Genomic DNA, 13,286 nt, shown 5'->3' with positions numbered 1-13,286 from the left:
AATTGGATAAACCAGTTATTAAATTTATGATAACAATTTCCATTTGGTGAAACATTTTTTTCAGATGTGAGAGTAATTGCTTCCCAAAAAGTTAATTAATTGTAAGGCAGATTAAATTATTTCAAAAGTAATACTTGTTTTATTGATTTTTTTATGTAACTAGATTACAACTGAATATTTGCATAAAGAATATTATTCGTTTTAATCGAGAAAATTTTTAATTTAAATTGTTTTAAAAGCTTATTTTTCAATCTTAGGTTAAATGAACCGAAGCAGTATGCTTTTATTGCAGAATAGTTTCCTAATTACCATGTCTTTTTTTATTTTATACAAGAAAAATTATGACTGAAGAGTGTTTTGATATTTAACAATACGATAAATTTTAGAAATTAATGGTACACATTTACTTCATGAATTTTTAAACTTACCATTTATGTTAAAGCATTATTTTCTTTCTCACTGAGCAACTGAAAATTAAATTATCTTTCTCAATTTTTATTTAAAATTATCAAGAATTTTTTTTCACACTTATATTTGGTTCATTATTTAATAATTACATAGTAATACAATCCCAGGGGAAAGAGAATTTTCAAAAGTAGCAACAATTAAAATATAGCATTCTTTAATTCTTTTTTCTTTTTCATTAAAACTATGACATTCTTCAATTTTTCCTCCGAATTACGTGTAGTAATTTTTAGAATTATTTCAATTATGTATGTTAAATTAGTTTGAGCTTATTACAATGCAGTGATAGGCCAAATTTTCGCTGACAATAAAAGAAATAAGAGGAACAATTAAAAAATTTTGCCTTTATTAATTTTTTTTAGTTGACAAAATGCTATTGTTTGTAATTTTAAATGAAAACTGAGCTTAAAATATGAGAAGATTTTTTTTAAACAAAATAATTAATTTAACTATCTTACAATCTTCAAAAGAAAAAAAATCTGCTGTAATGCTTTTCTAATATCAATACGTTGTCATTACCATTAAATTCAAACAAAGCAACAACATTTTAAATTTTCTATTTTTATCACAAGTTTCCTAGTTTACTTCAAATGCAATGAATTGTAAAGGGAAAATTAAAATGTGATCTGAATTTTCAATTATACAGTTTCGTATCCAATGATGATATTTCAATTGCAGAAAATGTTTTATCAGTTTACAAAAACTTTTTCAGCTGAAATAAAATTAAAAAACAAAATTAAAGGGGTTCAGAACTTCAAATAAAAATAAATAATGTTACAGAAATGTAGCGCGAAATGTAATCTTTTAAAAATAACATGAGGATAATAGAAAAAAAATTAAAAAGTGTTGAATGCATGACCTTTTCTTTGCTAGATAAATGATTGAAAACGAACTATAATCCTTCTTCACTTTCAGAAAAGGGCAGCGAAAGTCTCAAAGTTAAACAAAATGGAAACGAAATTCATTGAATCATAAAATCAATAAGTGTTATGTTTCTAGACCTAGTAGCAAAGAAATATTTCAATTTTGAATAGAATAAATGTTTTTCTTATTTTTATTTTATTCAATATTACTCTTAAATTTATAAAACAAGGCCAGATGAAATGTACTTAAATGTATACGTAATTTTTAACTAAACACAATATTTCACTAACATACATTATTCTACTTCCAAAATGTCAAATGAATGAAAGTAATTAAATATAGAAATAATTCTGATTATGAGTAAGATAGGCATATGGGGAAACTGCGTAGGCCAGCACAATTTCTATTTGACATATTAGATGGCAATACAGTGATTGTAAAAGAGAAACGTAAAAGAGTAATAGCAATAGGCACAAAATTGCGGAAAAGGTTAGTAATATAATTAATGTATTTAATGATATATAAATAATTTTCCTTTGTAATTATTTTTTTATTATTTTTCAATAGTAAGTTCCTAATAAATTTTCTTGTTTAATTAATTTTTATAATTAATTTTCGTTCTTAATTATTTTTTATAATTAATTTTCTAATTAATTAATCACTATTTTCTTCTATATTTAATTTATTAGGTTCTAATACTATTGGATAAAATATAGACTACAGTATAATTTGATTTTCAAAGTGTTTTGTGTGATAACAGGACAGTGTGGATCTGGTAGGTAGGTAAATACTTTTTATTTACTACCCACTAGAGCTGCGCAATAGGACTGAGGATGGTCCGAAGACATGCCATCGCAGTTTTGAACTTCTTCAGAGGGGATGGCTTCCCTGATTTGGTAGTCCGACGACCTGCGAGTGAAGTCGGGCACTTTACGGTAGAACAAATTAACGAGCACCGATACCGGGCTCCCTCGGTTCATACGCAGGCTGTCAAAGCGGTCACCCACCTGTTTACAGGCCGAAGCCAGTGATGCTTGACTTATGTGTTCTACTGGGAATCGTGTCTTTATGATCAGTCCACTGAGGATCATAAACTTATTTTATGTGCTTGTAGGTAATTACATGTTTGTAGACTGCTGTTTAAAACTCAGTATATTCTGTTTGGAGGAAGAAGAGCGAAACGAGACGAGATAAGATGAGCATTGAAAATATTAGTCAAATAATGTTCTATATTTCTGTGATACAAATTTCAGCGCCATTTTAGTATGGAAGAAAACACAAGTTTTCGGAAAAACAGGACTAGTTGACGATTTCGAAAAAGACCCTCAAAATTAGACTTTTATTTTGCTGAACTAAATAAAATCGCCCATATATACTAACTCCCACATAGTTGTAAAATACTTGAGCATTTCGTATAGATCGACAACTTGTGTCAGCAATCTTTTATCTTCAAGAATAAATCTCGATGATTGAAAATTTAATATATAAGGTTTACCATCACTGCAAAATGGATAATTCTTAATCTATATCCTAAAGATAATTAATATATCACTCAAAAACAAAATTTTTTAAATGTCACTGCCTAGAGACATTTTGCAACAAATGCACATCTAATATTCTTATTAAGTAAATGCAAAAACAAGAATTTAAAACCTTGCAATATTAGTTTTTTATCAAACGTTCTACTATGTAAATGGCAAGGTCTTTTGCTACGATAATAATTTTACCAAATACGCTAGCATAAGTGATACATGGGTATAAGAATAACAAGAAAAAATGCAGAAAGGTTTTAAAATTTAGTACAATTACTTTTCTTTATCTTTTACTTCCACTTTGAGATTAAAATTTGCAGTTGGAATAAAAGTGGATAGTATTATTTCCAATAATATTTATGAAGTTAAATCAATTAGATGTATGACTCCACTGCACCTAATCTTGCAAATCACATCACAATTAGCTTAAAAATAAAAATTTCATATCGCTGAAATTTCCATATCATTAAACAAATTAAAAATCATAAGCAACAAAAGATCTGCTTCAATTTTCTTAGTTACAAAATAATATTGTAAACGAAAAGTTGGGTCACTAGGGCACTTAAGTGTTGTTGTTTGTCCTCAACAATGTTAATCTCTTGAAAGAATATTGGATTAGAACTTAACACATTTTAAATCATTGAAAAAAACTTAAAATGTTGCTATAATATAGATTTTTCTCTAAATTATAAATCAGAGAATATATGACTTTACATTTTTAAAAATATTTTACGAAGAATATGTCAATAATTTTAAAACTCATTTCAGTTCACAGATGATTTGTTCACATTCTCCTTGAAATGTACCTTATCTTTTCAATATCAAAATAACGAAGAAGAAATAAAAAATTCTTGAGAACGTTGAACAAATAATAAATAATTAAATTAATATCATACATTTTAAATTAAGAAAAATATTTATTAAAAATGCATGATATTTTTAATAAAGAAAAATACTAATATTATTACTGAGAGTAAAGGACAGGGTTTAAAAAGAGGCCATTTTATTCAAAGACATTTTTACATCATAAATCTCAATTTTTCGAATTAAGCTCTAATATATTTTAAAGTTTTTATTCATCGAAATGAAATTTTTTAAAATCTTAGGAAGAGTTTGAAACAAGTTAATTTAATTAATAATAGAAATTAAAGGCGAAAATTATATTTAAAAATAAATATTCAAAATTTATTTTTAATATCTTAGTGAAATATCTTTATTTATAAGGGAAATTACTAGAGAAATATCTAATATTATTAACTTAAAAATCGTTTTTATTAAAGCAACACTATTTTTTTGGAGTAAAATCACAAAAACTAAATTTGTTGGAGAAAGTGCTGGAATAATTTGTTGTTCGAATATTCCTTGGGAATTCATTTAATCCCAAGAAAACCTAAAAGGAAATGAATGAGCAATCTGGATCCATATCTTGGTGATAGAGCCCTTAATCTTTACAACTCTGGACAGCATTTATTTCTGACAGATTCGCAATTAGTTACCTTGGTATTTTGGGATTAGACTCATAAGATTCATAAAAGAAAAAACGAAATTGTTACCCATATTTTTCTTTTTTGGAAAGGACATTTTTGGAGACATAAATTCGTTTGTAAATAAAGAAAGTTCTGCATTTTATATAAATAAATAACCGAAATAGTCAGCATATATTTTTTACACTAAGTACAAAACAATGGGGGGCTTGATTTGAGATAATTTAATTTTTCTTTTCTTTCAGATTTATTTTAATGTTATTATTCATCTTATCCTTTCAATATCAAAACGTTGCAAAAGGAATAGAAATATTTAAATTCTGAGAAGGAGTTCGAAACAAATTAATTTAATTAATCATATTAATTAAAAATAAAAAGTAGATTTTTACAAATAATGTTAAAAATACTTTTATGTATAATTATCAACAGCCAAATATCTTTGCTTATAGTAATATCAACATCAAAAAATTATTTTTAGCCCAACAACACTGAGCTATTTTCTTCAAGTAAAATCACAAAAACTCAATTTGTTAGAGAAAGTTCTGGGATATTTTGTTGTGACATTCTCCTTGAAAATTCATTTAATCCTAAAAAAGCCTAGAAGGCAATGAAAGAGCAATCTGGATCCATATCTTGGTGACAGTGCCCTTAATCTTTACAACTCCCGGCAGCATTTATTTCTGACAGTCTCGCAATTAGTTACCATGGTGTTTGGGGATTAAATTCATATAAGATCCATAAGACAAAAAAAAAGGATATTTGAAAGGACATTTTCGGTGACTTAAAGTCGTTCGTAAGTAAAAAAAGTTCCGTATTTTTTTTTGTAAATAAGTGTATAGTTATAACTGTTGAGTAAAACAATGGATAGTTTAAATCGGGATATTTGAATTTAACTTTTCTTTTTACTTAAGGGTATTAATATTATTTTAAGTTCCTTGGACATTTTTAGCAAACCTTATTATAAAATAATATTTTTAAGCAATGACTTTTCATATGCAAAACTTTCCTTTAATTTTTCAAAATACAGTATTCAAATTTAGTATGTGTTTATGAAAAATATTTTAAATTTGCATTGGTAAAGTAAATTCTACATTAATATGAACTAAATGTCAAATTTAAATGAAAAAATATAAATATTAAGTATATAAATATTATTTTTAATGTTAATAAAACATGTTTATTTAAGATCGGAAATCATGAATTTATAATGAATTTTAAATTATGAGTTTATAATTTATGAATGTTTTCAATGTAATTTGTATTATATAATAGATAGGGTAATAAACCGACATAATAAAGAGCAATTTTTTTTACAATGTCAAGTTTTAAATACAGGCATCTTTAGATCGATGGGTACAAATTTCTCCCGATTATTAAAATCAGACAAAAGCATTACTGATTGCATTGCCGCCATTATGCTGAAGATCATGAAACTGCGGAGTTTTCACTCCCTTGACTATAGCTGCCAACTAGATTTTGTTTAAGTGTCTTACTTTTCTATTAATGGGAAATGGAAATTAGAGTCATTAATATTAAATGGCATACATAAGTCACAACTGATAAAACATGAAAGAAACTTATATTTACTATAAAGAAAATAATGTATATGCTTTTCCTTGGTCTAATTTAAAAGATTTTTTTAATAATTATTAATTCTAGCAACATCGTAGTAAAATCAACATCGTAATCGTAGTATAATATTAACACTAAAATGTATAATCCCTAGAAACTAAATCAGAGAAAATATTCTTGATTTTGTAAAAACTTCATTTGAAAATTAAAGTTGGCAAGACATATTTTGAACTTTCGAAAATAGGCGCCTAAAATTCTCAAGACTCACCAGACATGAATGAGAGAAGCTAAACAGATTTTAAGAAAACTTAAATTGCCAACGAAAAATGAAAAATAAAGGTGGAAACCAAAAGTATGAAAACAAATAGAGCCGCAAATAAGAACCCGAGTGAGGCAAATAAGAGTTTGTTGGATATCCGAGGTTCATGATGTAATGGTAAGGAACTTTTGTTAATGGCAAGGAACTCTAACTAAGGGATCCAAATCCATATGAATGAAACAAGATTATCTGATACGAACAACTTTGGCGTTTTATGCCCAAGAATCAAACTATGTGAGGCAACAGTTGATTCGTCGATATCCTGAAGGGGGTGGAAATAAAATTTTAAAGTACAACTGGTTTTTTCGATGCTTTAAAATTTGCGTTGGAAAGGTATGTGGTAAATGTCCTTGTGGTTTTCAATACTTGCAAATGAGCCGTGGTGGCTCAGTTCGCGAGGTTCGGATACGAATCCCAGTGATGGTCTGTCGATAAAAATTATTCATCCGACTTGCACCTACCACAGTGCTGACGGAAAATATCTTCAGTGGTAGACGTGGTTTTTCTCTCTATCTAAAGCAAATGCGGGTTAGTTCCATCAAACAGTCCTCCACGAAGGCAAAGTATTTCCGAATACTTGATCCATCCTTTGTCTTCTGGATTGAATTCAAAATTACAAGACTTCGCAGTTGAACATTGGCAGTAGTAAACTCAAAATTTAGGTTGACTGTTAAACGATGGTTATAAAATCAAATACTTACAAGCTCTTTAAGAATTTGTTTTGGTGAAGTTAACAAGCTTGAAAACCTTTATAAATCCAAAGCGAGAAAGGATTTTAGAATTAGTTTCTGTTTGCTGCACATTAGTTTAAAAAATGTTCAGCCTTAATTGCCTCCCATATTTCACAAATTATTTCTACCATGGTGTTTTAGCATTACTTATGTCTATTGGATCTATCGTTTACACAGAATGAGTCTATTAACTATAAAGTTATGGAAATTTTGTTAAACCAAGTATATATAGTTCTAAAGTTATTAGGTCGGCAGTGTTATAAATAAAAATTATTACATTTGTAAGCAATAAAAACCAAGAAAAAAGTATTAAAAATTTAAAATGTTTAAAGAGCAAAAAAATTATTATTTTTTATTACAACATCAATACTTAAAAATCAACATCTATTCTATCAACCCACATTCCATTTTTTTTTGTTTATTATCGCTATCTAAAATTTGTTATATGTTTCGCAAATAAAAAGTAGTATACATGCAGTAAACTAAAGCATAATCCTAAATATTTTCTTTATGTGAATCAAAACATTTAATTTGATCTATCGATTACAGCAATTACTTTAAATTTACGTAACTGTTTTGTAGTTGTAAATAACTCACCGAGCTGTAACTGATTTTAGGACCAGCAGATATTACTTTTTAAAAAAATATATACAATATGTAAATAGTTAGAAATACGTCTAGGATAAGTTAAATTTAATGTTGTTTAACTTAGTAATAAAGCAGCAAGTAAAATTTGAATTCCGTGCAAAAGAGTTAAAATCTGAAAGAAATATTAAATGTATGACATGCAAGAGAGAAGGATAAAAATATTTTCCTATATCAATTGTAATAAACAAAATAAAATTATTTCTATATTCAATTCCATCTTAAATAAATCAAATAAGTCAAACAAGATGAATAAAAATGCTTTTTTGTTGTTACTTATAATAAATCAAATCAGACAAGCAAGATTAATAGAAAAGTCTTTTTATAGTTACTTATGCGAAAATGTTTGGTTCAAATTTATTGTTTGAATTTTTTTTCAGCTTTAAACCGATAATAAGACCTTGATTTCATTTCAATATATAAAAAAAATTATGTAGTTTTCAAAAGCATTAAATAAGAACTAATTTTTCGAAAATTAATATTAAATATTACTTATATTTAACTAAAATATATGGAAAATTTAAAATTTGTTTAAACTTTTAACCGCATATACTATTGAAAAACAAACAAAAAAAAATTTTCTTCCCAAAGCACAAATTGCTCATAATAACGAGTAGTTAATAAACTTTCTTCTAAATAAGCATATGAGCTGTGCTGGCTCTGGGGATAGAGCGTTCAGCTTCCAATGAGGTGAACCGGGTTCAAATCACAGCAGTGGCTGGTCGATACGAATTTCGCATCCGGCTCGCACCGATCACAGTGCTGACGTAAAATTGCCTCAGTGGTAGACGAATCATGGGTTAGAGTCCCCTTGCCTTCAAGCTAACTGTGAGAGGCCTTCGTTTTTTTCCTCTCCTTGTAACGCAAATTCGTGTTAGTTCAAACTAAAAGTCCTCCATGAAGGCGAATTTCTCCCAATACTTAATCCAGAAGGTCCCCTGTCTTCTGGATTGGGTTAAAAAATTACAAAGCTACGGAGTTGAACATTAGTAGTCGTAAACTCTAAGTTGGGTCAGCCGTTCAACGACAGTTATAAAATAAAATAAGCGTATATTTTAAGATAAAAAAAAACATATGGTCTATGTAAATTTCATTTATTTTCCTTGCTAAAGTACTAGATTATATATGAAAATACCAGAAATAAAAAAAAAATTAAATCGGTCATGGATTAGAACTTCAGATACATTTCACTTGTTTCAACTATTGTTTTTAAACTGCTATAATTTTATGATAAAGTAACAAAAAAAATCAGTTATCTTTTAAAACCATGTTTTACGCATTATTGCTCTAGATCTAAATTTAATATTCTTTTAGAATTAAAGTCATTTTAATCTAATTTATGAATCAGTGTTTCATTTTTTATGTTAAAAAATCCTAAAACAATTATAAAAATTAATAGCAATATCTTTTTTTACATATCTGAAATCATTAGTATTTAAACCATAATATCATTAGTATTGTTCTAGAAATATTTCATTATCTAAATTACAGTATTAATTGGACAGAAATGTTATCAATGTACCCTTTAGTCAGTCAAAAATGTAATGTCTCTACTATAATAAAACATTGGGTGTTTTAACTACAAACATTAAACTCCAGTTATTTCTATGACTACTGAACATGAAAATATGTGAACATGAAAAGAGGAGAGTGCTCTATGAAGTGCTCTATTTTCTAAAATCCCTAATATATTATATTAAAATTCTTATTATATAATTTTAGTAGAAAAAAATCAGAAGTTATTCGTAAAAATTTTCCAAATAATTTGTCATTTAAAGAAGAATGAAACTTTTATAAAAAATAGCTAAAAACTAATTAGTATATATTATTATTATTTATACAAACTATTTATTATATTATTAAGGGCTTTAGATAAGATTTATTGGTTCTAAATATTGTACTTCACATATTACGTACAATGTAAATATAATAACTCTAAATGTGTAACAATACTTGCACTGATTCAATAAGGCTGCAGTGGACAACTTGCTCAAACAGAGATGGATATTTATTGATAAATGATGCCGTCATTTTCAAAATTAAAGTTGACAGTATCGCGATCTTCTAATCTAAACTATGTAATTAAACAGTAACTCGCCTCATATGTTATTAGTTTACCTTAAGATTTTAATTTATCATAGTTTCATTTTCTAATGATTTCTTAGCAAAAAACTACTATTTTTGTATTCTAGAAAAATTTTGACGAGGTTATAAGTTAATGTTCTAAATTTAATTATGATAAAGATTAATATTGTTTCTTTTAAATAACTAGGTTTTTTTATTTTCATAAATAAAAAATATAGTTTTATTTTCATTATTTTTATATTGTTTTCTAAAGTTAACACGAGTATTTTTATTATACAGTACAGTTATTTTACAAATCACTCTCACAGACTAGTTAATAATCCAATAATGCTGCCAATTCGTGCTCTGGTATTGTAGAATCATGGCATTTTAGTAATTAATAAAAAATAATCAATAGTTTTGATAATTTAGAAACTAAATGATTTTTAATAACCAAGAAAATGAATAATTTTTAATAATTAATCTCTGAATTCTAACTTTTAATTCATAATAAGAACATACGCGATGGCAAATGAAATCTTAAACTGAATCAATACTCAATATATTTTGGAAATACATTCTCCAGAGAAAAAAAGAAAATTGATCACAAAGTTATTTTAAGCTTTAGTAGAAAGTACTGAAATAGTTAAAATAGAACCAGAAATTTGAGGAAAAAAACTGTAACCAAAAAATGTCACAAAAAGAAAAGAAATAAAATTTTATTACATCATTACTTCTGATAAAAATTTTAAAACAATTAAAATTTAAACAATATTGCTGATTTATATGTTTCTCATTATGATGAATTATCTCGAGTTTATTCAGAATATTTTAATATATTTCCACTGACGTAAAAATTAAATAAAACTTAAAAACACATCTACGCTAAAGACAATTTATACCATGCAAAAACCTTTCAATTCACCTGTTGTTTAAATAATAAAAAAAAATTGAAATTATTAATTAAAGATTTTCAGAAATAAGTTATATTTAATATTTTTATAAACCTCTAAATTGTTTTAAAGAAGAAAAAAACGTCTAAGGAAATTTACATAAATAATTTATTGAAACACCATTTTTGCCAACTACATAATTTTAAAACTAAAATATTACTAGCAATGACCGACGTTTTGATCGGTTAACTTAATGTTTCGATCGTCAGTATTTTTAATGCATGAATGAACATAACTTGTAGAAATGCATATTAAAAGTAATTTTTTAATTTTTTTATTAAAATTCCTATTAATTAAATTAATAACCATATTAGTTCAAATCAACTTACACGTAAAATACATCAAAAGTAGACAAAAGTATACATCAAAGTAAAATACATCAAAAGTATGTTAGAGACTAGGATATACTATATATATAGAGAGAGAGCGAGAGAGAGATTTGAGATTTATATCTTTGAACTTCTTTTTCGAGTAAAAAAGAAACATTTTAGAAAATTTCTTTAATATGAGTATTAAAAAGCATTTAATTATATTAAGATTGTATTAACATACTAAGACTATATTTAACAACTGTACAGTTGTAAATTAGAGCAATATGGAGTTAGTTTCACAAGTTTCAATGCAGATCTGATATTTCGATGAAAATACCTCTTATTATGTAATTTTAAAAATAACTTGGAATTGAAAATTTATGTATTAGTTAAACATTATTATTAAAATATTAACGTAAAATACTTTAAATTAAATTATAGTTTTAATATCCATTATTTGGTCTAGTGTAATGATTGCTATTTATGTTAAAAACTAACTAATGAAGTTATGAAATCCTATTATAAGCAAATAATCTAATTTCAATAAATATACTCTTATTAAAAGACTACAAATACAGGGCATAAAAAATAACTTCAGTAATAAAAAATTAAAGACGCTGAATTATTTTTTTATAAAGAACACCCATTAGTGCTTACTTCAAGTAAAAATTGTGAAATACCCCATAGCCTTAAAATTAAAAGAAAAACGATTTTTTTTGTTAAAATGTTGTCTGTGTTAAAAATATGATCCAATGAAAATACAAAGTACAAAGACATTTTGACTGATATTGCATAAATATATTTACTGAATAAAAACACATAAACACATAACAGCAAAAGGAAACTTGAAATGATCAATGATAAGAGTTGACAGTTATGAATTAAAATATTGTGATTGCATAAATGTATATAGTTGCTACTGTTCATAAATACATAAGAAACACGATGGTCATTCTTTGAATAAATTCCATATATACATAGAGACGAATTTTGAAACATAATTTCAACTTCAAATTTTTTTTAAAATAAAAAATCATAATTAAAAAATGGTTTTTATTTATTTTCTTATTGGAATTCTTCTGAAATATTAATTATGTTATGAAAAATTAAACATTGTGTTTCATACTGTATTTAGTAAGTCTACTCTGAATACAAAAATACATATATATTAAATAAATCAACAAGTGTATATAGATATTTCTTAAAACTAATCAAAATATGCTCACTAGGGGAAATATAAACAAAACATTTCTACACTGCTGATATTTAACTTAGGCCTAGTACATAAATTTTGCATAAAAATAAACAAAGAAGATTGTCATTCTTAATGACCCCTATAATCATAAAATAAGACTTACCGACATTATTTTCCGAATGTACACACGGAGACATCCAAAAGATTATGAAGATCAAGTGCAGAAAGCTGCACATTTTCATGCTTATCTCTCCCATGTGGAGCACAAAATATGGGGAAAATATTCTTCAATATGGCATTATTTTTCCTGAAATATTCTCCGTGTATGTCACAAAATCTGGATACCACCGAGGTAGATCCTCAGGTAGATACAAAATGCAATTCCAAGGTGCTATAGGGAGATCCGGCGTGGTCCGAAGCACTGCGTATATGGCTTTACTGCCAGTGTCGAATAAGGCAGGTGGCCTTTTTATTCGATCCCTAACTCAGGAGAGAACGAACTGCCATGGCGGTCTTTTGACAGCTGAGTAGAATCCCGGATGGTGACGTTTCTATTACGTCACAGGAACGGAAAAGGGAGTGTTTGCAAAATGCATGAGAAGATGACATTTTACTGATAAAGGGAAACGAGTACTTTATGCTTCCTATAACTTTTAGATACGTTTCACAAACTTTAATTAATATTATTTGAAGATTGGATTTAAATTCGATAATTTTGTTGTAAGGATTTGTTTATTTACAACAATATAAAATAACCTCTATTAGTTTCCTAATACTGTTACTAGTAGTTTCCTGAAACATGAGCGCAATTTTAATTATATTTACTTTAAATGACGTTCGTTGAAAATCACTGTAAGCGTGATTAAAAATATAAAAAGGTATAAATGTCTATTGAAAAGATTTTTGTATATACTTTTCTTAAAATTAGTGAATATAATCAGGACGTAATGTATACTTTTTCAAAACTAATTTTTGGTTAAATTAAATGTTAAAAATAGGGAGGAAGAGATATTAAATCATAATGTGCCATAATTTTTATTCAAATGTTTCATATTTTCACTAAATAAAATTTCGAATTTATAGTATTTTTTACTTCATTTAAGTTTTAATTAATTGTCATAAGGAAATAAATGCTATTTTTAGATAAAATA

At 26.4% G+C, this 13,286-nt stretch overlaps 1 protein-coding gene across 1 annotated transcript in view; it reads right to left on the bottom strand.

Annotated features, from left to right (window-relative positions):
* IA-2 (tyrosine phosphatase IA-2) overlaps window positions 1–12,679 on the bottom strand; it is a 357,746-nt gene extending 345,067 nt beyond the window's left edge. Inside the window, exon 1 of the mRNA XM_087157386.1 lies at window positions 12,299–12,679. Coding sequence (XP_087013512.1) covers window positions 12,299–12,392 — 94 coding nt within the window. The 5' untranslated portion in view covers window positions 12,393–12,679. The remainder of the gene's footprint in view (window positions 1–12,298) is intronic.
* Window positions 12,680–13,286: the final 607 nt, after the last annotated feature.

The sequence above is a fragment of the Parasteatoda tepidariorum genome, chromosome 2 (genome assembly GCF_982258835.1).
Source record: "Parasteatoda tepidariorum strain Cologne lab strain chromosome 2, Ptep-v5.0, whole genome shotgun sequence".
Taxonomy (NCBI): Eukaryota; Metazoa; Arthropoda; class Arachnida; order Araneae; family Theridiidae; genus Parasteatoda; species Parasteatoda tepidariorum.
The sequence above is the reverse complement of the archived record's forward strand: the minus strand, read 5'-3'. Positions and strand labels throughout refer to the sequence as shown.